At 40.9% G+C, this 24,792-nt stretch overlaps 1 protein-coding gene across 13 annotated transcripts in view; it reads left to right on the forward strand.

Moving 5' to 3' along the window:
• The window catches only part of KLF12 (KLF transcription factor 12), a 254,559-nt gene that overhangs the window by 175,985 nt on the left and 53,782 nt on the right, over window positions 1-24,792 (forward strand). For 9 of the 13 annotated variants that reach the window (XM_075741711.1, XM_075741707.1, XM_075741706.1 and 6 more), the window contains 2 exons: window positions 363-498; window positions 13,085-13,144. In XM_075741711.1, the coding sequence (XP_075597826.1) occupies window positions 363-498; window positions 13,085-13,144 (196 nt within the window). The remainder of the gene's footprint in view (window positions 1-362; window positions 499-13,084; window positions 13,145-24,792) is intronic. The other 4 variants (XM_075741713.1, XM_075741704.1, XM_075741705.1 and 1 more) reach the window with 1 other exon arrangement.

Consider the following 24,792-nt stretch of genomic DNA (forward strand, 5'->3'; position numbering starts at 1 on the left):
TGAAATTTTGCTGTACAATTTACTCTCAAGTGTGCTGTGTTGTACAAAGCAGATGTAGCCCTTTCTCTTCACTTTCTGAAGATGGGCAGAGTAAGTAACTTGAGGGTAAACTGAGTTGTTGACAGATATTATATGTGCAGTTTTGTTTCAGGTCCGCCAACTGCATTGGTGTAGCCTGTGTGTGTTCGCACACCTGCATGCCACTGGAAATGCTTGTGCCTCGCTGTAGCACCGCTACATGACTTTGCCAATCCGTCACCTGATTTGGGAAGCTCAGTGGATGTGTTGTGTGCCCTGATGTTGTTCTGGGACGAGATTAATTTCAGCACGCTCATATTAATCCATTATATGTCTCTTTCCAGCACAAATGGACCCCCGAGGCCTATCTCCCAGACAAATTAAAAGTGACAGTGATGATGACGACCTGCCAAATGTGACCTTAGATAGCGTTAATGAAACTGGATCTACAGCGCTCTCCATAGCCAGAGCAGTACAAGAGTAAGTATCACGTTCCCAGAGCGAGATGAGTGTTGCCGAGGCGCTCCCGGGCCAATGGAGGCACCGGCCCTCGGTGGCACCGCAGGGTGCCCCCTCACCTGCAGGCCGGCATACCTGCCAGCATCTCTTCCTTGTAGCTTTGTTCTCTTTAGGAAGAGGTGGCTGTATCTCTCATCTCACTCTGATGCTCTTTTCCTTTCTTTGTCCCTGCCCTCATTATTAGGTGAAGTTTCAAACTGAAATTGTTTCTTCCCCTTTATTTACTTGAAAAGCTTGCAGTGTTTTTACATCCTCGCCAAAGGGAGACCGGGTTAGACTTTCACTCAAAAAGCATGAATTTTTTTCTTGACTGAAAGCAGCATCAAGGAGTTCATTCTAGTTGCTGTCAAATAGGAACTACCTACATTCCTCCTGAAGGACAGTGTCATTGAAAGGAAATTAGTGAGGGGCTTTGAACAGTTTTTCCATTGCTGTTATTTTACTGTGTACTTTTACTCGCTGGACGGACAAATAAGTTCCTAATTTAATGTCTGTATTGCTTGTTTGAAAAAAAAAAAAGAAACAGTTTATCATGAATATTAGCAATTCTGTAGATGCATGAGCTTGCTCAGTCACTGTAGCAGCTGGAAGGGAACCAACTGTGAGGTAAATAAGTATTAATATCCCCATTTTATAGGTGAGGAAAATGAGGTTATGTGTAAAGGTCACCCTGTAGGTCTGAAGCAGAGCTGGAAATAGAACTAGAGCCTCCAGGCACTGAAGCCTGTGCTAGACCCACAAAACACATTACTTTATTGGAGAGGTTCAAAATACGGGCATTCTGGACATTATTAAATAGGAAAGGATATAATAAAGGCCATTAGACGTTGTTATTATATATTTTATTATAGATGCATTTAAAATGTCTTCACATGATAATAAAAGTACTTATGTTTTGCTTTGTTTTCCTGGCCATCAATAGCCAAAAGCACTGATATTTCTAAGTCGTGTTTGAGGAGGAACTACTTTTTTTTGCATTTTCACCAGACATCTGCTAATTCATCTTCGAGTCAAGCACAGTAACTGTGATTTTCAAACCTATATTCCCCTTAAGCAGAGAGGGGCAAGGCAAGGCGTTGGCGCTCACACTGTATTTAGCATGCTCCCCTTCTGATGGTGATAAATGAAGGGAAGGTTTCTTCACCAGTGACACTGTTGCTTGATAGACAGGCCTCACACATATTTGAATTTGCTAGTTACAACATGAGGCCCTGAAGTGCTAAGTATTTTTTTCTCAGTTTATAGCACACATAGCAAGCCAGAAAAATAAAACAACCCGTCATCATTTTGCACTAAATAGTTCTGTCTAATTAATGAAAAGAGGAAGCATTGGGGTCTAGCAAATACTTCTAATATATGACTGACAGGCAGATACTGCTCTCTGTGATTGATATTGGTTGAACACTTAGAGAACTGGCCAAAGCATGAAAAGGTTTTTTAGCTTTTCCACAATGCATTCCACAGTTTGTGAAGGTAAATGTGTTGAATATTACTTGGCTGGCTCTGGAGCTTAAGAATTAAATTAAGAAATTTAATAATATAACACCAACTCGTCGTTGTTACAGGTTTTATTTAAATAGTAATCTGTTAGTTTATTTCAAAAGCCCCATTAGGAAAATCTAATTTGACTGTGATCTGCAATTTGTCGTCGTCTTTACTTCATTCTCAGTCACAGACACCACACATACAGCTGCTGAGCTGAAAAGAGACGTTAGCACATTATACTGACTTCACTCACTCCGTTTCTTTCTCGGTCTATAATATAGTGCCTTACAGGTAGGCTCTATTCTGAATTTAGGCATCTAACATGTACCTTAATATCAGATGTTTAGCAAAGCAGTCCACTGAAAATAAAAGCCCTCATTCTACATACCCTTGTTGCAGAGAGGAAAGTGCCTTTGAAGCCTTCCAAAGGGAGATCCTTTGTGCTCAATTTCAGCATCTAAACTTAGCAGACAGGAATTTCCTCTGAGGATGTGGGAAGGAACCTACTGTTCTGCTGAATAACCAGGCAGCGTAGGGGCATGCATAGAAAGACTGCTTCAGAAGGCGGTAAAGCGTAGGTCTACGCTAAGTGCCTGTGGGGCAGGCTGGACCTCAGGGTCTAGAAGATTGTCCCACAGAGTGTGTTCTTTCTTAAGTGAGCTTGTAAACTCTTTCTTGTGAATGGTTATACAGTTAACAAAAAATAAATTCTTGCATATAGTCTGGGAAGTACAGCATGGCATCTCCAAAGGGATGGCAGCATCCTTGCTTTCAGTACCAGGTCGCTGTTGTGCAATCTTGTCTTTGTTAAAAAACATACCAAGCCTAGTTTGTAGATCCTGGTGGCCAGGTGCAAGACAACAGTTGACCTTTTCCTGGTTGCTTTTCAGACATGTTTTAAATTATCCTGCATAAGGATTATAAATATAGATATTTCTCTATTGCCACGTATTCTCCAGGAGCAAATGGATTTCAAATGCCCTGTGGTGGGTATTTGCTCTGGGTCAGTCCTGTGCAGCCTCTCGCACAAAATGTGGGGCTGTGGGGGATTGCTTGCCTAGTTAGACATCTGCAATGTAGGTATCTGCATCTGAGCTAGTTATCTCGCCTCCCTGCATATGAACCGGACAGCAGTTGGCATGTCCAGGCGGTAATTCTTTTGACCTCTTCTAGCTGTCTAATTTAGGGGGAGAGAGAGTGAGTCAAGCCCACGAGCACCCATTCCTCTCCATTCGCTGCAGGCAGCGCAGGCAGCTGCCTGGGACACACGTGTCAGCACTGCAGATCTCTGGTGTGAGGTGAGGGTAAGGCAATCCATGGCGCCTGACCGGGGAGTCAGTGTGCCAGAAGTTGGGAGTGACAGGACAATACTGAGTGCTCCAGCATCTTCCCTTGAATCTAAATCTGCCAGGTGGGGTTAGCAATGCCAAGGTTTTAACAACGAGCTGGAGGAAATCGACTAGTCAGTGTTTGGGGAGGAACTGTTGGTTTAATACAGCCATTTTTAAGCTTATTGTCTTGGAAATTACCCTTATGTGGCTGGGTCCCAGGACAGTTTGGAATGTCTATATGAAAGCTTTGCTTTTCATGTCCTCTAAAAGTGGAAGGCATCTGCCTGTGTTGCTGCTTTGTTTCAGGTGCACTATAGTCTTAGAAGAAAAAAATTCTTACCATTAAAAATTGTGATAATCAGACACTAAAAGCCACATGTTTGGCATTAGTTCTTATTTACTTAAACAGAATGTAATTTGCTTGCGTATTTATAAAATAACCAAGTATGATTATTTTTTTATCAGGGAAATTGCCTTCTTGCTGCTAGCTTTATATTGGCTGAGCTTCCAGACTTCTCAGTAGTTGTTTGGAATGACTTCATAGTTTTTCTTCAGTTCAGCAAACCCAATCAATAATGTAAAGTTATAGATAAACAAAGTCATTATTTCAAGCAGGGTACTTTGGTGAAATTTCTTTATGTGACAGTGCAGCTTTATGGCAGTTGCTATGCCTTACTATAATATGGACTAAGAATAATATATTAATCTCAGATAATATGCTCTGGCTGATAATAAATATTGCAGCAATATGTAGATTTCAGTGGGCTTTGCATTGTAAGCAGCATTTTATCCTTTTTGTAGCATGTTTTACAAACTCATTTTGACATGTAGCTCTCTAACAAAGAGCAGATTTGCCTCTATATGCCTGACACCACTGATGCTTATTACACAGCAAGAATAGCATCATATATTCAGGGTCAAATCTCAGATATGCTCTAGAAATCTTTCTGAAGCTAAGAGAAAAGAAGGCATTAATCAAGCCCTAGAAGACCAGTAAAACTTTTTAAGGGTCCCCCTCGGAGGCAGCGTGCTGTTCCCTCAGCCTGGCAGCCCTTCCATCCCTAGGCAGCCCTGACGCAGCGGGGCTCAGGAGCCATCTCCATGGTACATAGTAATGCAAACCCTGAACAGGGCGTTCATCTCTTCCTTTCCCTCACACTTGCGCAGTAAAATACATTATTTTACAGCACGTAGCTCTCTTTCCCTGAACACGCACAACATCATAAGATCTCCGACTTGCAGAGGCTGAGGGCAGAAGAAGGAGAGGCAGAGGGTGATTTTTAGCATGAACTTTTGGTCAGTGTATCGGTAAAATCCAAAGATCCAGAAATTCCTCCTTCTCTCTCTTGACTTTTTTCTCCTTAGGGGTTGTAGGCAGAGGGAACCCCTTTGATGAAACCATTTTTTCTTTCAAATAATGTCAAGGAGAAGATGGATTGTGTATATAAAATGATGTTTAAGGTAGCTTCTTGTTTTTCTGGGGTAATGGAGAGACAGAGAATTCAGAGAGGAAGTCCTGACTACTTGTAGTTACAGCTGCAGTTAATTCATAGAAATATGATTTGTCATTTGGATGTGACCATGGTGACCTTTAGCGTGAACTCTTCTTTGGGCTGAGCTGGGTCCCGGTGAGTGGTTTTATGAAAATAAGATTAGGGGCTTTGACCTACCCCTCCCTCCCTATTCTCTTTGGCTATGTTATGTGATTGATATATTGATGCTAATGTGATCATCTTTATTTTTAAATTCTGCTGGGTTTTATTATTGCAGTACAGTGGAAGATAGTTTTGGATATTGCACTAGCGAAAAAGAAATTCCACAGCAGACAGACAGCATAGCCACAGTACCAATGTATTCTTAAATTGGTATGCATTTTTCAAGTCTGAATTTTTCTCCTTAGATCTCTTTTTTTCTTCCTCCTCTTCTTTAATGTAAATCAACTTCTGTGGTTGATATTTATCTCTTTTGAGGTTTATAACTGTGTTCCCATCAGCTATTCATTTTCTACACGGATATTGTCTGTTTTCCTCTTTCAGCTCTAATCGTTACTGCCATTGTGCTCTTCATTATAGGGAGCTTTCACCTCAGTTTTTCTTATAGTTACAGACAAAATACTTTGTCCTGAGTCTCCAAGAAACATAAGCAAGGGTGTTTTGGCAGTACTTGTGTGAACTTTGCTTCTCTCTCTGCTGGTACATCCGCCCTCCATGAACAAATGCTCATTTTAAAACTGGCACACAATTGGATGATGATTTTACAGATGGAGAATTCTGGTTCAGAATTTCACAATAAAGCATTTTTTTTACTGGAGAATGTTAATTCGTCTAAAGCAAAATCGTGGGAATACATCCATTCCATTTTTACTTTTCTCCTGAAGATTTCCCAAGTCAGGGATGTGTTTTTCCATTGCAGTAAGGCTTTTGAGCAGAAGATTGCATGGTTGCTGGAATGCTTCTGGAGAGAAACTGGACCCCATGCTCAGAAAGCAGAACTGCCCATGGGTGTCACCTCCCCCCAGGCTGTTACACAGTGGGGCTTCTCCTCAGCCTCCTCCAGAGTCACTCTACAAACTGAACAGGCTTATTAAACATTAATAGGGAGAGAAGTGTGTATGCAGCTACATAAGTGAAAGACGCTGGTGACATAGAGCCCTGTAAGGCAGTCAGTCATTCATATTATGGTTAATGCTCCCACTGCGTCATTATTTCAGGGATGTTTCTGTTCTAGTTTTGGTTTATTTCTTGTCAGCAATCTCAGATATGTATCCTGTGGCAGAAAAGAAGAGGTTTCTGTAGTGAAAAGTATTGCTGGATCAGAAGTTGGCTAATGACCCAAGGGTACCATTGAGCTGGCAGGGGTGTGCTGTGTCTCAGCTAGCTTAGGGAACCTCTGGGCAGTATGGGACTGTCTGGTTTGGACATACCCTTGCAGCAAGCTTCATCTCTCACAATCTATCTAAAAGTTAGACTCAAGTATTTTGGATTTCCTCAGTGGAGAGATGTGCATACTTCCAGGTCCGATCATCTCATCAGTTGTGATCATCTACCTTTTGGAGGTGCCTGCCTTCCCCAGTGGTTTATAAAGGAGCCTGGACAAATGGCTTAGGGAGAGTGATAAAACTTAACATTGCTGAAGTTATATATGAGGAATCCCCATCTAGGTGATTTTCTAAGGCCATGCTGGAAGTCTGTGACTCAAGAGGAAACTGAACCAGTATATCTAAACTTTGAGCCTATGCAACTACTATAGATTTGATTTCTCCTACCGACATGCAATTCAGGTAACTAAAGAACTACAGACTTCTTCTACAGTGTATTTATATGGCTCTCTACAAACTTTCTTCTAGTAGAATTTGAACTCTCAGAATCCTCTGTATATAAAAATGAATGTGCCTAAAGCTGTACTAAGGACTTCTACTGCAAGAGCTTGAAAGCCCTATATACCTTTGGGAATTGCTCTTTAGGTACTAACTGTGAGACTTTGGTTTCAGTAGTCCAAATGGACCTATACTATTCTAAAAAGGTTCTTTTCATCTTTTTTTCTTTTTTCATTTTCTTTTTTGGTTTTTTTTTTTTTCATATGCAACATTTGGGGAAAAAAAGTGTAATAACTTGACAGGTTGGGCAGTAAAATCAAAGGATGCCATTCTCTGCATGCACAGAGATTTTTAGGATTTTTTTGTGTGGAAATATGCCGGTATATGTCCCAGAACCTTTTGCCAGGATAACAGATTTCCCATCAGCCAGCAACCATTAGGAACAAGGGCCAAGTGGATGGAAACTGTAAATCAAAAGCAGCTTCTACAAAGAAATTGATATCACTGCCTCCTTTGAAAGGACGGTATTGCTTAAATGACAGTGTATTAGGAGATAGGGATATTGTCAAATTGGTCCCTGAAGAAAGCTAATTTGAAAACAAAAGTGCTTTTAGCTTGGACTGCACAAAACTGTGTTTTCCTATCTCCCCTGTAACAGCAAGTTACCATGACTGTTGAGTAGATGAATCTAGAGCAAGGACACATTGCCATTAGGATGTCTGTTCTCTTCTCTTGAATCACTTTGAAGTGCTAGACATTGCTCTTCAACACATATTTTACCACACCATTGCTGGGAGTAATATTTTCCTTTTAAGAGAAATATTTAAATTAAGTGCATAATGAGCTGGAAGAACCAAGGAATCCTGGTTCTGTTAAAGTCCAGAGGAGTTTTACCATTTAACTTAATTGGGTCTAATGATTAACCCTGAAACTGTAGCAGAAGTCTGGATGCTAAAAAGAAAAAAAAGTAACTCACCACTTACTTAGGCTATTTTAGGGACCAGTGTGGTGCAGCAAGAGAGGTATTTGTAACATATATGGGTTCATATATACCTTTCTGTATGTCTCTTTTGTTACTTCTATCCATCACAGGCAAACTTTCAAGGAACTTGTTTCCCAGCTTCAGTTCAGTGTCTATATTGAATTGTCTTACATAATTGTCTTCTCAAAAATAGATTAAATGTGTTAATGAATTTAAATTTTAGTTTAAGAAGTGCCAATCATTTCAAGGTAGTTATCAAACTTTGCCATTATTGGGATTTTACATTACCAAACATGTTTACACAAATGTGCTTTGGAAAAAAATTCACCAAAACAATACAGTATGATTATAATTCATATAGCACTTTTTATCTTTGGAGTGCTTTGCAAACATTAACTAATTAAATTGCACAGGTCCCCTGTGTGTTCAAATATTATAATTATCCGCAGGTTAGTGACTTGCTCAAGGCCATGCAGCAAAGCAGAGGATGAGCTCCCATCAGGAACGTCTGCCTTCTAGTGCCATGCTTAATCCACTACAGTGTGTTGCTCCAGAGGACAGTGAAGCTCGAGTCATTAGTGGTTAGATATGTGAAATGCATTTTATTGATAGGGAGGAAGGCGTTGTGTAATTGCTTGAAGAGCATGACACCGAAGAATGAATTACAAATAGCATTATGCATTACTGTTACCCAGTTAGCAGTTTGTACACCTATTTGGCAGCTGTTTCCCCAGTGATTCGTTATTCAGCATTTTCTGTTTTTTCTTTCTAAATCAGCACAGAAAGCAGAGGCAGAGCTGTGTGCATTAAGAAATTCAGAGCTGTAGCAAATACTCATCAGTGCGGATTAGATAGCAGAACACTGCCAGAAAAAGCCACAATAAAACTTCCTCAGTGAACTGCTACCTTGAGTTACTGATAAGAAAAAGAAAGAGCATTGTCCTCTGCTGTCACCTGAGCCAAAATTACTTCTTTTTTCATTATCTAGATCAGATAAGTTTTTATCTTTCCTTTTCCATATGGCAGTTCCTGTGATTTTGTGACAGACAAACATGCAGCACAATTAAATCTTAATAGCAGTGCTTATACTGATTTACGGAAAAATGTTTCCTGAGTGTTTAGATCAATGCATGCAAAAACACAAAATAAGTTGTGTAGGTCACAGGCATGAAAACTGCATGCAAAGGAGGACACTGTTAAGAGGGGAACACTGTTTACCAAGGCATAATTGAGTAAATGTGTGAATACAGGGATCTTTAAAACAAAAAAAAAAACCAACAAAAAAATCACATTGTTCTGCCATTTTCCTTTTTCCTGCACAATGGGAAAAGATTGTGCTAGGTTTTCCCCTTTATTAGCTCCATCCTCTTTCACTAGTAGTGGCTCCACTGCAACCTCATTTCTCACAGCAAGTTCTTTTTAGGCTGGAGATAAAGAGGAGTGAAAGGAAGCTCCTGGGTGATGGATATGGAAGAGTTTTTTGTGCTGAGCCCGTGTGCCAAGGAGGTGTCGTTCTCCATGTGGATGTGACTGAGGACATGAGTGTTACTATTTCGGATGCATCAAGAAAAGGATAATTGGAGCTTAAAGCCACTATACGTATGAAGTTACTCTAGCCAGAATGAAAGGAATGGAAGGCTGAAACAAGGAGTAAAGCAATGCAAGGGCTGAGATAATAGCATCTGATCCTGAGCTGTGTCAGAAGTAATGATAGTCACAGGTTTCAGAGTCAAGCTGAGCACCTTCACTGTTATAACCATGACAAAGAAAAGATGTGTCAAGAATGAAGTTTTGGGTCACGTTTTAATTTTTTGACCCTTCTGGGATATACTGAGTTGCCACAGGATATGGCGGTGCAAGGAAATATGAAAACTGAGGCAGGCAGAAAATAAGGAAGAAACCGAGGTGGATCAGAGAAGGCAGCAGAAGCCAAACCACTCTTGCGTAGCATGTATCGCTAAGCTCAGGCAGTGTGGAGCAGGCTGGCAGATACCAAGGTCAGAGGCTGCCCTCAAAAGTGCTCATCCTAAGGCCTGACTATAGTATCTGCTGCTGGTGGAAATCTCCAGTGTTGCAAACAAAGCCTGAAAAATGAAATAACCTGGAAATGAACAGAATCTGCCAGCAGGCACGAAAAGAAAAACTTGCATTTATATATTCATTAAAAGTCTGCAGGAGTCTCAATCTTGTCAAAATATCTCCCCCAATTATTTGCATTAAAAATATGATGTTTAGCGTAGGGCTGGGATACTGCATGCTAAATCAGGGACACACAGTGCTGTCAGATAGACAGATAGCTTCACATGGAAGTCACCCTGGTGTTTCTCCTAAGAACTGATGGCCATTGCTGTCTCTGTGATCAGTTGCTTATCAGGGCCAAACAGTCAAACCATTTATAAATAAGTTCAGAGGAGTCACTGGAATAATGACCAAAATCTCAGTCATAAAAGTTTCAAAAGCAGAGTAACAGGATAATCCTGTATAGTAAATTATTTGCTGAAAATTATTTACTCAGCTGAACAGGTTGATTCCCTTTGCACACAATATTTCCACTTCCATACTACTTACTGTCCATATCACCACATAATTTCTGAGATTCTTAGCCATTACTGAGGCATAGTCAAAATAAAATGTGTTTTTCCTCTTGCTTGAGAGGAACTACCAAATACATGCAGTTCTGTAACAGGTAGATCCTTGTCAATATACCGCATGGCACAGACGTACCGCTGTCCCCGTGTGCTTGCAACATGCGTGAAATACTGCAGGTACGGGCACTTGAGATGAGGTGCAGATTGCTTACTTTGGGGGGGGGTCTGGTGGAGGCATTGTGAGGTTATAAAATAGATGATTCGGTCCAGTGGTGTTTCAGAGTACCTACACAAGGCATCAACAATCCCATAATATAGTCAACACAAAGTTAAACACTGAAATGGGCAGAGCAACCAGCTTCCTAGAGCTGGCTCCGCTTACCTGCTGGGTACTTGGCTGTGAGTCATCTCTGCTCTCTTTGGAGCTTGAGCTTCTGACCTGTAGTTGTGCATTAAAATACAGTTTGGGGAAAAAACCCAAGCAAAACCAGCTTATGTTCCCAACTTCCCATTGTGGAAAATAAGAGATCAAAGACTTTGTTCTGAGTTTACCCTATTGCTACCTGGTTTAAAGCCCAGAGCATGCTGTCCTGTTCCTACTAGCCTTGACTCTGTTTAAAAATGTGATGGCCAGCAGCAGCAGTGGTGCAGCCACCTACATCTGGCATAAAAACCTAGTGGTTAGAGCACTCACTCAGGAAGCCAGATAGATACCTACATTTGCCAATTGCGGAACACAAGGCTAGGATGCAAAAGACATCCAGGAGTGGTCCTACAACGTCTTTTTCCTCTTCTTTTTCCTCCTACACTTATATTTTGGGTTGGGAAGTGACTATTACAGATCCCTTTTATGCTGAATCCATGTTGTCAGGTGCATTTTAGTAATTTTCGTAGCACAGGTAAGGTTCAAGCCCCAGAGGCAAGAGTTGGGCGTTTCTCCCCACGGTTTTTGGATCAGAGTGGAGGCTGGGTGAGAGGCCACAGCCATTTGGCTTTCAGGCCAGAGAGGAACACAGTAAGTTTTAGGTAGGTGTCTATGCAGTTGGTTGGGGGATGTCTGGGTGTCTTTCGCTTCAGTGCCTGGATACTGTAGGCTCTAATCAGAGTTTTAGTTGTCTGCTAAATTTCCCACTGACAAAAATTCAGCATGCAAAAATACTTACCATCCTCACCAACTGTATTTTTGCTTGCCCTATTGCTTTGCTGTTAAAAAGGGACCTTTATGAAAAGAAGTGTACGAAATTTGGAGTCATGATTTCTGGGTAATGTATTGCTGTTCTTACCAGCTTTAGGAATAAATATTTTTTCAATAAGACACAGAGATTATTATAAATTAATTGACATGCAAGAGAATGGTCAATGTTATGTTTATCCAGTTGCCGTGTTTCCAGTGCATGTTGATTTCCATTGAGGGCTAATGGGGTAGGGGAGATTTTGTCCCAGTGCCCTTTGATTAAGTACTGACTCAACTGTGAAATAAAATTTGTACCTAGTGATATGATGGGACAGGCACCCAGGATATGTTTCTGAAGAAGGAAGCAACTCTACATGGAGACTGGAAAAAGAGGGTGGAAAAAACCAGTGTCAGGCTATGATAGAGCTAATAACTTAGACTCTGCTGTGAAAATTCTTTACATCATTTTGTCATCTCGACAGTAGATTTCTGTCATTAACAGAAATTTAACATTTAACAAATGTCAAAAGCAAGCAAGCAGTAAAGAAGACAAATACTTACTGTACACTTGAAGCAAGGGAATGTGAGAGGTTCAAAAGATGCAGTGCAAAATCTTGGGAAAAATAGATTGTTTGTAGGTTTCCAAGGGCCAATGGAAAGTGCAATTATATAAATCAAGACAAGTTGCTTTGAAAATGTCCTTTTCACATTCAACAATTATTATGCCAACCTGGCCATTTTAATTGAGCATTAAAAAGGATCCAAAATGTTTCCAGTGCAAATGCATTCAACTGCTAGTGTGCCTAGAACATTTTTATGATTCATGTTATTATTCTAATATTTTTGCTAGATTCTTGGGCGTTGGCCTCAGACTAATTTCATGGTACATTTGAGGTCTAAACCACAGAGAGAAGGACTGAAGGGGGTTATTCATGGACTTGGCTTTCTACAAAGTTGTTCTTTTTTTTTTTTTTTTTTTTATTTCTAACGTGGTGGACCTGTTTTCAAAAGCCAGCTGTATGATACTTCTTGTTTGAGCACATGCAGTAGATCAGAATTTGTCAGTGAAAAGGAGCATTCCACGTAGTCCAAATCCCAGCATAGGAGTTTATACAGTTGTGTCACATATTTGTGTTGTTCAGTACTCTAAATAATACTCTAGAAGATTATCTATTTTCCCTGGAGTCTCAGTTTTAAGTAAAAAGTGTTAAAGGCTAGGTTCTTCAGTGGTGTGTTGGGAATAATACTACTTAAGCAGCAGAATTCTGGGAGTGGCCGTTTACTCCAGCCTCTATTTCCTCTTTGTGGAATGTCTGCCTGCTCTAGATACTTGTTAATGTTTTCTTCTTGGTCGCTGATTATTTTTTAATAAGAAAATAATGATCCACCATGACCCAGAATTACTGCTAAGTGACACCTGGGCCTTTAAGCTTTGACTCTGTTCCCATGCAAATTAATGGCAGAGCTCCTGATGACTTGCTTAGCATTAGTTAGGACCTCTACAGAGCAATTTCAGTTTAAGAAGTTTTAGGCGAATGGGAAAATCCTCAAGTCCCTTCCACACTGAGGCTATGTGCTTACTTAGCAGTAAGTGTTCCTCAAGCTTATCTAAGTCCCCTGCAATTGTTTGGGGTAACTTAAAATTCCTAATTGTCTGTGTTCAATTTCCAGAGAGAGCATGTGGGGCTGTGCCAGGTCAGCTGTTAACCCTTTTCGTTTTTTCAACTCCAGGTATGAAGCATTTTATTGTGTATTATATAATGTTCTGTTTTATTGACAAAGTCTAGTAGCAGTGCTTTTCAACTTTCTTTCCCTCTTTATGTCATGGCTGGGGAATACGCGGGGCTGGGCAAGGTCCAAAGTTGATTTTTCATATTGCTTTTTCTGTTTGGAGGCTGGGAGGGTGGTGGTGTGCATCATGGGAAAGCTGCAAATTTTTTTTCCAAATCCCAATGACTAACATACGAGAATAGAAAAAAATTATCCTGTCTAATGTTTGATAATGCAGTTTAAAATGTCCAAAATAGTCTACTGAAATTCAGTAATACCTCCTTTTACACAAAGTTAATGTGAATCAACATAGCTTATGGTGTAATGGGTCGTTGCCAGTTACCATGAAATAATTGATAAGCAAAGCTATAAAACGTAGGAAGAGGTATTTGCAAATGCCTCCTTGCTTTTTTTTTTCAAGGAGGCCAAAATTTTCAAACCTTACTGTATAATGCACGTAGTAGATGCCCTGCTTTAGAGTGCAGAGTTTATATGTAAGTCCAGTGGGAGGTGGACTGGGAGGTTTCGGTGAGTGTTGTGATGCCATAAGGTGCCTCAGGTTCACCTCACTTGCCAAGTAGAAATGATGTCATGTGACAGAAGGGAGGTACCAACACTGATAGGGTTCCTGGTTTTGTTGGATTTGTTGCTGTGGTTTTACTGGGTTTTAAAATAGAGTGCAATGAAAAGTCCACTGTCAGTGTGCTTGCTTGCTTGTTTGTCCTCCCCACTTCTTTTGTTTGTTTTGTGGGCCCCCAAAAGTATTCCTTTGGAGTAGTGTTCATCCTGTGACAAGTGTAAACCCATCAACTCACTGCTTTATCTGCTCTAGTAATCCATAGGCCTTCTGTCTACAGAGTAGAGGAAAAACAACTTCACACATTCAGTACAAGCAAATAAATTGCAGAATAAATCTTAATTCTTCACATTTATAAGTAGATCCAAGCTTCATAATAAAATTAAGAAGACAGCATATTTAAGAGCAATTACACTTTCAAATTGCTAATGAGTAGTCAAATACAGAAATCATTCCTCAAATCTAGTCCTATCTCCAATTTGCAGTTAATTGCATTACAACTGATGTATTTATATTAAAAATTTGCAGGATCTTATTACTCAAACATTTTCAAAGCAGCAGCAACAGCAGTAGCAACTTCTCTGTTAAAGCTTGTACTAAGCTTTTAAAGTTTCCTCGGGTACAAATATGTAATATTATTAACAGAATTTGAGAATTTTATGCATTGAGGAGATATGTTTGATTTAAAAAAATCGTTAGAATTTTCTTTGATATGGTTGAAATTATTGGTGCAACTTCAGAAATTATTCTGAAGAGCCTATTAGTCTCCCAAAATGTTTTGTTTATAAAATAAATTTATATGTTAGATACAGTTTTGGATACAGGCTCCTTTAGTCAAAATTAGCAATAATATCTGATACAATCACCAATTATATTTGCTTCTATTCTACAGGAAGCATTTTCATGCCAGAGGCTTATGTTGTCAATTTTTGGCTAATTTTTTAATGTTGTCAATATTTTGCTCAAAAAAATTGCTCATGAATTTATACGTAGATTTTATACATTCCATAACAATGAGATCCTACTAATGAGGCCCCCTGAATAACATGCATAGTTAGATGTAGATGAAGATGGCGTAAGTCATTTCATGTACCACTTCTAAACCACTGAACGTTTATTGTCTCTGACTGGAGTGAGATGAGACTGAAATGTAATATTTTGGTGAGCCAAATAGCTGCTAATAAAACCAGAAACTTGGAAGAGAGATATAGTGTTGTCTATGTCTTCTTAAAATAAAGGACCAAATTGTTCAAGAAAGTCACTTCTATCAAATCTTGTTTAGGCCATGTGGACCTATCTGTAGAGTGAAAGGTGGAAATGAGACCAAAGAGATGAATATTTAAGTCAGTATATCATTGGAAAATATGAATTCTTATGGCGCACTTAAAACTGCTCACACTGCTAGGAGTATATATTACAGCTGCTCTCACTTCTTGGAGTACAGAGCTATTGCAGTTTCAGAACAGTAACTGCTTGTCGGAAGTGAATTTGCTACAATTACAGCTATGTCATTTCATTTGAATGAAATTTCACGCATGCCCAGTTTTGGTTGGTTTGGTTTTTTTCAATTTTGTGTTAGTGGCTTTATCTTTTTCCACTAAATTACAAGAAAGTTATTCTTCCATAAAATTACACTCAAACTTTACAGTATTCTACTTATGAAAGTACAGAAATATTCTTAGATAATTGATTTTCTTTGTGATGGGGGAACAGAATGGATCACAAAGTCTTGAAGAAACATTTTTTGTAGGCTTCTTTCCCCTTTTTTTGTTGGGCTCATGAAATCTATTAAATGCTGTAAGTTTTACTCAAAACCAATCCCACACAAATGTTCTGCATCTTCTGATGTCTGTGGATGGCCACAGGCTGCGACTGTTGCTCCAGTTCATACGTGTCTAACTGTTCTTTTCCTGTAAAATGTTGAGCATTTTGCCTATACTGCCTCCTCTGATCCAGGAGTGCCCCAATCCACCTTTTCACTGGTGACAAAGTGATACTATGTGTGAGTTTCAGATGTTAGCGGGCTCAATATGCCTCTTTGTCCTTGGTGTCTTGCAAACGGTACTGCTTTTGCTCTTGTATAATTTACCCCTGTACTTCTTTTTAACACCTCGTTCCACAGGCTCAGCCAGATGGGAGATGTTTGGCAGCTGGAGGACCCAGATGCCAAATTCTGGAATATAGCTTTCCTGCGTTGGCATGTGGGTTCATGGCTGGCTTCTTGGCTTGCACCTCTGCTAGCTTCTTGGCTAGTTGTCTAGCTGGCAGCTGTAGTGCTGCCTCTGGGGCTACGTTAGGGTCAAGCTGCTATTGAGTTGGATGACTTTCCTGATCTGAATTACCCTGCCGGACACCATTTTCACCTTAGTTTGCTTTGACTCTCCACTATTCAAAGACGGATGTTTGCACTGTTCTGTTTTATTCCTGCCATTTGTAAGACTAACTGGAAGCAGTAGTTCTCATTTGTCACCAGTTCAAAAAGAAAATAAGCATTGCAGAGCACACTATTTCTCTTGTTAGGATTCCCATTCAGTTAGTAGGAATGTAAGGCCCAAGTTTGTACTTGCAATTCATCTCCGGAAGCAAACTGTAACTACAGAGCACAGTCTTTAAAAAAATATATTTCTTACGTCTAAACTTTGATTGCTTTCAACCATGAGTTGAGCCTCTGTCAAACAGAAAAAAAACCCAACCCAACACATTTGGGGAGACAATCTGGATCATTTTAAAAGAAAAAGGATAAAGAATAAAGATGATGGTAATAAATAGGATGTTACTGGTAATAATTAAGAGCACTGCCAGAAAAAAATGCTTGATCTTCTCTTTGCCTGATTTGGAATGTCCTCATTACATACTTTAGTTTTACCTAAGGTTTTCTGTTGTTGAGTTTGGGTTTGTTTGTTTTTTTTTCATAAATGAGGTAATGAAAAATTAATGCATCTAGGATAGCCAAAGCATTTGAAGTAATTCCCTGATCTACATCTTTTCCTCCATGCAGCTCAGTGCATACTTTTGATGGGAAAAACTGTAAAATCAGGAGGTCACTGAGACTCCTGATACTTAAAGTACAGATTACTCATACCTGCTATGAAATTTTCATTCCCTCAGCTGTAGTGAGAGTATGTTGTGCTCCACTGGAGGCAGTGGTATCTCTATTAGGCATTCACAAAACTTTTTTAATGCTTGAGCAAACAGCACTTGTGCCAGACTTGGACACATACTTCTACCTGTATTTTAAGGTTAAGCTTTGCAGGGTGATCTGACCTCTGAGAAACAGCACCTGAACTCCCCATTATAATCACTGGAGAGAGTTACATGTCTTGGGAGCAAGCAAAAAGGAGACTCTACATATCTAGTTTATGTGTTTGTCTAGTTTACTCTGCTGACTGCCTAGGAAACATAAGTGCTTCCATAGAAATACAGTCCAGTTACATTAGGTAAGTTGTTATGGATCATACAGGGAACCCGTAGGAACTAAAAGCATCTGTTTCACTCAGAGGTAGTCTGCGTAGCCCTTTCTGGATGATAATGGAGCAGGGATCATTCTTTTGATAAACAAGCTGGCAGCAGCAACAGCAATATTCCCACCTTTTGCAGGACAGCTTCGTTAAATAGCTTGTCAACAAAGTGGGAGAGAACTGATGCACAAGCATCACAGAGGTGTTACAGTCATTAGGATCCTTGGCACAGGTCTAATTAGATGAGATACTTGGGGAGCAGTGGAATCTCTCATCTCCCTTCTTGCTGAATATGGGCCATTGTATAGACAGGAGCACTGAAGTCACGGGATGGGAAGGAGAGTGGGTAAGAAGAGCCTGAATCCTACCTGAGCATGGACAGGACTGTGACTGCAGGCTCCGTTCCCTGGAGCAACGTTAGGCCAGAAACAGCCATGGATGCTGAAATAAAGCTTTCTCCATTCCCCTCTTGGAGCTGGGTGTCCAGATTTCTAGTATGGAGCCAGGATCCCCCTTCTCTGCCCAGCCTTTTAGCCTAGTGGTTCTTGGATTATTCCTGGTTGCAGAGTAGCCTTGCTTCCATGGGCAATCATGCAGAAAACCCCGAGTCCTTATAGCCAGGTTATTCGTGGGATGATGGAGATGCTGAATCAACCTACAACCAAAGTCTCTCCTTCCCTGAGTGAATTACTACAAGGCATTTGTGGATTTGTATGTTGCATTTTGACGTGATTAAATGTTTTAAGTCTATTGATTTCATGCTGGGGATTAATGATGCTGAATGAAAGAGCATCAAAGAATAAAACGTGTTTACATGCCCGATTAGAATACAACACCTTGTCAGTGCCACCACCATCAAAACTCTGGCTGCCTCTTGGGGCTTCTTCACAAAACAGGCAAAGTTCAGGACATTGCCCTGCCTGTAGGTGGAAAATGGGCATCTGCCAGAATGACCACGTGTGAACATGTGCCTTGTGGTTGGTAACTGAAGAAGCTCCAACTTAACAGTGAAGGACCTCATGAGTTTAGGGACGCGCTGGGTAGGGCTGTTCACGGGACAGTGGGTGGGAATGTGGTCATTGGACCTAGAGAGGCTTTTGGGTGCCTGCCTCCCAAATCAGGGTTTCAGCATGCCAGTTTCCGCACTTTACCATGTATTTCACTTTCCAAACTATATTTTCTCTTTTCAAATAAGCAAGCTTTCAGTGCTTTTTAATGTAGTAGAATTAAAGTTGTTATTCCATTATCTAGAGTATTCCTTTTCCCTATTTACCTATTTCTGCCCCTTTGCCTATCAAAAGATGGGTCTTGCTGTCCTTAATTTTTACATCTCAGCTACAATTTCTGCCCCTTTAAAGAGATTCTTGTCACTTTCTGTATCCCAATGGCTTTGAAAATCATGTATCAGGTAAAGCAAATTCTCTTCTTTTTTTTAATTTAAAGCAACTATGATTGTTGTCCCTTATGCATTCTTTTCAAACAGAGAAACAATGTGTGCTGTTAAAAAAGAAAAATAAACAACTGCAAAAATGTTTTTCCCTTCCCTTGCAACTCCAGTACATTCTGTAACCCAGTTAGTGTAATTGTTTTTTAAACTTTTTTAAACATGCATACTGTCAAGAGGTTGCAGTAAAACAAGTGTAAGTATTTCTCATAAGGCAAATGTGACCTCAAGGGATGAAAAAAGATGGCAGAGCAAACAGAAAATCCCATGTTTTGTTTATCAACTTCTTTTTTTGCCTAATGGCAGATACTTGGAGAGACAATCTGTTTACTTCAATGAAAGACTAGCTTAGAGTTTGCTGATTCCCAAGGAAAAAGAAGGCATAGTTTCCAACTTGCAAGCTATTCAGTATGTGTGATGAGCTGAAGTCATTTGTGGATTTGTATGTTGCATTTTGACATGATTAAATGTTTTAAGTCTATTGATTTCATGCTGGGGATTAATGATGCTGAATGAAAGAGCATCAAAGAATAAAATGTGTTTACGTGCCCGATTAGAATACCTTAAAAAAAGAGCCAGAGTACCTGTTATTGGATAGGAATGAGATAAGAGCAGCATAGGACCAATCGTGCATTCTGCATCGAAAGGAAAATGAATTAACTTCTTTAGGCATAGAAGGAAGAAAAGTGAAGATTTGATAAGGATTGACTGTACCTTTCTGAATGCTTAACACTTGTGTTTGACTTGTTATTTTGGAAGAGGGGATTTAAAGAGGTTTCATTACCAGTTACCGCAGATCTGTTTTACTGAATCAATCAAAGCATGATGCTTAGCTGCATGGGACTAATGAGATGATCTTTAAACTGGAGAACTTGTTGGTAACAGCATGTTAATAAAGGACAAGAACCAAAGATACTCAGTGCAACTGTGGACATGAGATACAGTAAAGATGGTGTTTGGTGCTTCGAATTTGCATAATACTTGTAGATCTGTTTGCCTTAGCATATTATCTCAAAAACGTATCGTTATCTTAAAATGTTCATAGTGCTAATTGGTTTGTATCTGTTCTCTGCAAATGTTCCTAATGGCTGTCTAGATTCATGGGTCATATCTGGATTTGCAGTTAGGTGTCACGTTCTGTTTACCAAGATAATAGTAGATGAAGATGGAAAAGACCTATTTGCTCATTAAATCCATCCTGTTGAAAGCACGATATAGGCTCTTCCAATAGTATTAAACTATTAGTACCCCCGATGTTAGCCAAAATGCCAGAGACATAATTTATTTAGGCTGTATCTGTGGAGAAGGATGCTTTAAGTTAGCATGTGAAATACTTGATGCACGTGAAATACTTCCTACTGAGCTAGGGAGAAGTTTAAATGTGCAGCCTAATACAGCTGAGTAAATATCTGACGAGACCAGCTCATGCACACATTCATTTTTTCTGTACTGATGCTCTGATCTGGATTAGCATATGTGAGATGAATTCAGCAGTCTGATAGAAGCTACAATTCGTTTGTCTCAGAAGGGGTTGAATGATTATTCCGGGTTTAGGGCAGCGGGGGAGGGGGGTGGTTGACAATGTGAGGTTATTTTTTTCCCCCCGCTTCCACTGCTTAATACAAGACCTGAAGCCCTTGGTTACAGAACAAAGTGTCTGAGCAGTAACCGAGCTTGTGCAAACCCAAGAGAAGAGTAATGACTGTTCCTCGCAAGCTTCCTGCTTCGGTGCAGGTGCAGGAATCAGGAAGGCCTGAATAATTCATAAGGTGCAAATTATCCCCAGCTTGCTCCCACTGCTCAAATTCTGCTTCTGCTTACCTACCTAGTTGCTATAAAGAACAGGAATTAAGGAAGCTTAGGAAACTGGGGAGGGCAAGGCAGAAAGTGTTACAGTTTAAAGGCCAGAGTCACAGAGACTGCTGAATACTGGGTGTGTTTGAAGGCTCGGTGCTTATTGAGGATTGGCCTGTGCATTGATTATTCATGAAGTGTTTTCTCAGGAAGAAGTAAGCTCTTGGGGACTCATTCCATTGCTCTCGGAGAAGGGAAAAACTTCCTTTTAAGAGTTAGGTTTTTCCCGCTTTTGTTGTTATTGTTTCTAAAAATTATTGGTTAAAAAAACCCCTCTTAAAAGCTCATTTAAAGCCTACTAAGCAATTTGGAGAGTATGCATTTATTGTGTCACCAGACTCAAGGGTCCAGAGAAATTTCACAAGAAATTTCAGATGTTAGGATGCTTACTGCTTTGAGTAAACTTGGATTCCAAGATCTTGTATTACACTAGTTACAACTGGAAATGCAATGTGTAATTAGCTTCTATTTTTATCATTTAAAAAGCAGCATTCCTCTCATTTAAATACTGTTAGTGATGGTTACCTTTTCTATTGGGTTACTTAGCTGCTTTTCTGCCCAGAAGAATAAAATGAGAGGTGAGTGGTGCTTAATCCTTCTGCTGCGTGACATTGCAGCTCACCCAAATATCAAGTAAAAGGTTTTGCTGCACACTGCTGTTATGGGAGATCATAATTCCTAACACACATCTCTGAACAGTTTGTGTGTCACCATGCAGTACAGAGAGGAGCCGGTTGGAAAAAGGCAGATTGTTTCTGTCCCGTACCTGAATATCCCTTTGACATCTCCCATGTGGGAGACGGAAACATCCAACATCTCCAGCAGGAGCAGGAACAAGGTAGTTAGTTCTCCCTACTGACAAGTGTTTGTATGGAGAAAAACTGTCCTAATGTTTTTGCTGTGCTGAATATGAAAAGGGAGGAACAGCAGGAAGAAAAGGTTCTTTTTAGGGGTTTGGGGTTTTTTAGGGGGAGTTGGGTGGGGGTTTTTTTTGACGTCTACTCCTTTCTCCGTTCCCTTCTACCCCACCCCCTCTTGGCTGCCGCGTGCAACAGCTAGGTCACGTTGCCATCATCTGTTTTTGTATTTCCCTCATTTGGGTGGCTGGAATAGGAGCTGGCTCTCATTTCTAGCTGATTCTGTCATTTCCGCTAGGCCCCAGCTTGGGCGACCGCCAAGACCAACAGGTGATCCTTGTAGCTGCAAAACAGCAGGAAGGAGGCTGTGCATGGAGGAGGCAGTGCACCAGAGGGGCTGCCTGGCCCGGCTCCATCTTTCTGTATAATTAACGCCCCCCTCCCCAACCCCCCATACTGAGCAGAAAATCTGTGCAGAACAGCTCAGCTGCAGCAGCCATCATAGGGAAAAATGTTAATGAACAGTCCTGGAAGAATGTCAGCTGTGCGAGCACAGAGGTGCTCTCCATCATAGGGAGAAACCGTGGTCGGTCCTTTATAGGAACAGGGGCAAAATTGTATTAGCTGCTGAAAAGTAATACATACTCTGTCAACCGTTGCAGGAAAATAAGCATTTCAATAAATTTTGGTGCTATGCTTACGGGCTTTCTGGTTTGTATAGGATCTAGTTTGGAATGAGGTGATAATGCTGTTAAGCTTTTCTCTACAAGAAGTAGCTTGTGAAGTCACGTGGAAATTATTTGGGCAGAGAGTTAGGTCTGGTCAGGAAAGGCCATCTCGAGCTGTAGAGCTGGGGGCAGCCAGTGCAGGAGCTGTGAAGGCTCTGCAATCTCTGGGCATTTCCAGCACAGAGGCATGGCTGTGTGGGGCTTTGCAGGGATAATTTTTAGAACACATGAAAAACTTCCAGGAATCCTCAAGACAGCCTCAAAGAATTATTTTTTTCAGAGGAAACTCCTAAAGGATTTTTTTTTTTTTTTTAAATGAAAACAAAATTATATTTAGGAGATGACAGTGGCTTAACAAAACCAGTTTCAAAACGTATCTCCAAGGCTTAGGTTAACCCCTTGGCATATACTATAATGTGAGATAATGTGTCCCTGGAAACCCTAACTGCATGTTTGTATTTGTGAGGCAGGCTGATGTTTTAAGATAGACACTTGGTAGCCGTAATCCCTTGCAAAACAGATGATATCTCAAATTCTTTCTGCTCAGTACACATGGAAGCCAAATTGCTTCTCCTACCTGTGGAGTCAGTGCTAGTGGTTTGAAAGCTGAAGGTTGTGTATGGAAAAGGTATAAATTTTCTGTATGCACTTCTGTAAGGAGCTGGGCTGTCTCTCAATGCACCACAGCACATCTCCGCAGCAAGGGTAGGCTGCTGGAAGAAATGAACTGGGAAACCTCGATCAGCTCCGCCAGTGAAAATGAGCTATTGCAGCAGATCTGCACAACAGCAAGTATTTGCCCTGCCTGACTGTTCCTACTATACGCAAACCAGAAACACAAACAGTAATGATAGTAAACTCCGTTATGAAACATCAACATATTTAGTAATGCTTCTAGCAGCTAGCTGTCTGCAATCCTTTTAACTAAGCCAGCCATCGTTTCTCTGTGCATTGTTCTGCGGTTTGTCAGCCTTCTGAAGGGAGAGGAAGCGCCCTAGCAGGGACACATTGCATCTCAGGTGTATGTCATGTATGTGGAAACTTACAGTGATCCAAGACTTGAACTGCAGCAGACTGTTGTGAATACACACTTTACTTCCCTTGGACATGTCACTCCATGCTAAATGGGGCACCGATGGACACTAGCATCTCAATTTTTTTTTTCCCTTGTGGCCCTTCCTTTCTCAGTGCTGATGCTTTTGCCCTCTTCCAAAACCTTTGGTATATGAGGCTGTTAGCAGGGACTGAGGTGTTCAAAACATTCTGAATTTTTCTCCCCTCTGTATCTTGTGACGTCATCCTAATCCCTACATTTGAAGTGAGTCCTGGACAAACCTGAATAGTCCCTCTGGCAGGCTCTGCTGTCCCTCTTGCTTTCCTTTGGGTTAAGGGGCTAGTGGGAATGATTTCTTTCTCAGATGCTCACCACTGTCTCCAGTGACATCTATAAACCCCACCACCACCACCCCAGGCATTGCAGGATGAAGGGGAAGTTTTTATCTGTAGGGTGGTCAGAGTGAGCCCAGTGACTCCATTTCATCAGGAGGCAGCAGTACCAGTTGGGGAGGCTGGAAAGCAAGCAGGAATACTTCCTGCCTGCATTGGCTCAGTGCAGCCCAGTCTGGGCAAAAACCCTGTGAAGAGTACTGCAGGAGGGAGAAAAGCATCCTTGGGCGGCCCCCAGAAAGTCAAGTTTTCCAGTGCATTTGGCAGGCAGCCTGGAGCAGATCCATTCCTTATGCCAGCCCTGCAGAGCACTACCCCTCGCGGCTCTCCCTCCCGCTGCAGCACATACCTTACTATTATTAATAGTCCGGAGGCGCCAACAGCATGCTTTGTTCTGGATGGTATGTGGTTGTCCAGAGAGCAGGGAACTGTGTGGAATAGTTTTTATACTGGTAGATGGATTTGGTAATAAGTGCTCTTGTTTTTCCTGGTCTTTTGTTTTTTAATGCACCTTCCTCTCTTCTTGCTCCCACCCTGGGCTGTCCCCAGTACACTCGGCAGGTGAAGGATGCTGTAATCCCTCTGGCAGAGGAGAGGGAAGTGCTGTCGGGACACAGAGGTGCGTGGGAGCGGCAGGCTCACACGGCACCATAGCACTTCAGTGGGAGTAGATCAGCTACACCAAGTGGGCTGCACAGTTCCCTGAACCTTGAGCCCTAAAAATCAAATGAAGAGTGAGCATGAGAAACAAATCGGTCGCAAGTTCTTCTAACTTGTGCTGCTAACGTGCAGAGTCCCACGGTGCAGTTTGTTGGTGCATTATGTAGTGTCTAGGGAAGCGAGCTGCCCCTGTGCGTCTGGCATGGTGTGTCTTGGCCCAAAGTCACAGACTTTATCATGCCGTCACTGTGAAATCAGTGAAAGCTTCAAAATCTGTGGCTGCTGTTTGTTGAACCATAAATCCTTAATAGTCATATTTACTTTGGAACTGACAAAACTTTCAAATGTATCTGCTTTCAGGCTGCAAAACCTAAGCAAAAAAAGATGCGGATTAGCATGTGGGCAGACGGCACTTTTGGAATAAACAGTGGATTTGGAAAGCATGCTCTCAACTCAGTGTGGAATAAGAAGAATAGGCAGCATGCACTGAACCTCATATCCCCCAGATTAGTAACTGTTTAATGTTATTCCTGTAACCCATATACTTCCTCTTGTTACACCACCTCCTCCTGTTTTTCCACCCAG

This window comes from Balearica regulorum, chromosome 1 (assembly GCF_011004875.1).
Source record: "Balearica regulorum gibbericeps isolate bBalReg1 chromosome 1, bBalReg1.pri, whole genome shotgun sequence".
Classification (NCBI taxonomy): domain Eukaryota; kingdom Metazoa; phylum Chordata; class Aves; order Gruiformes; family Gruidae; genus Balearica; species Balearica regulorum.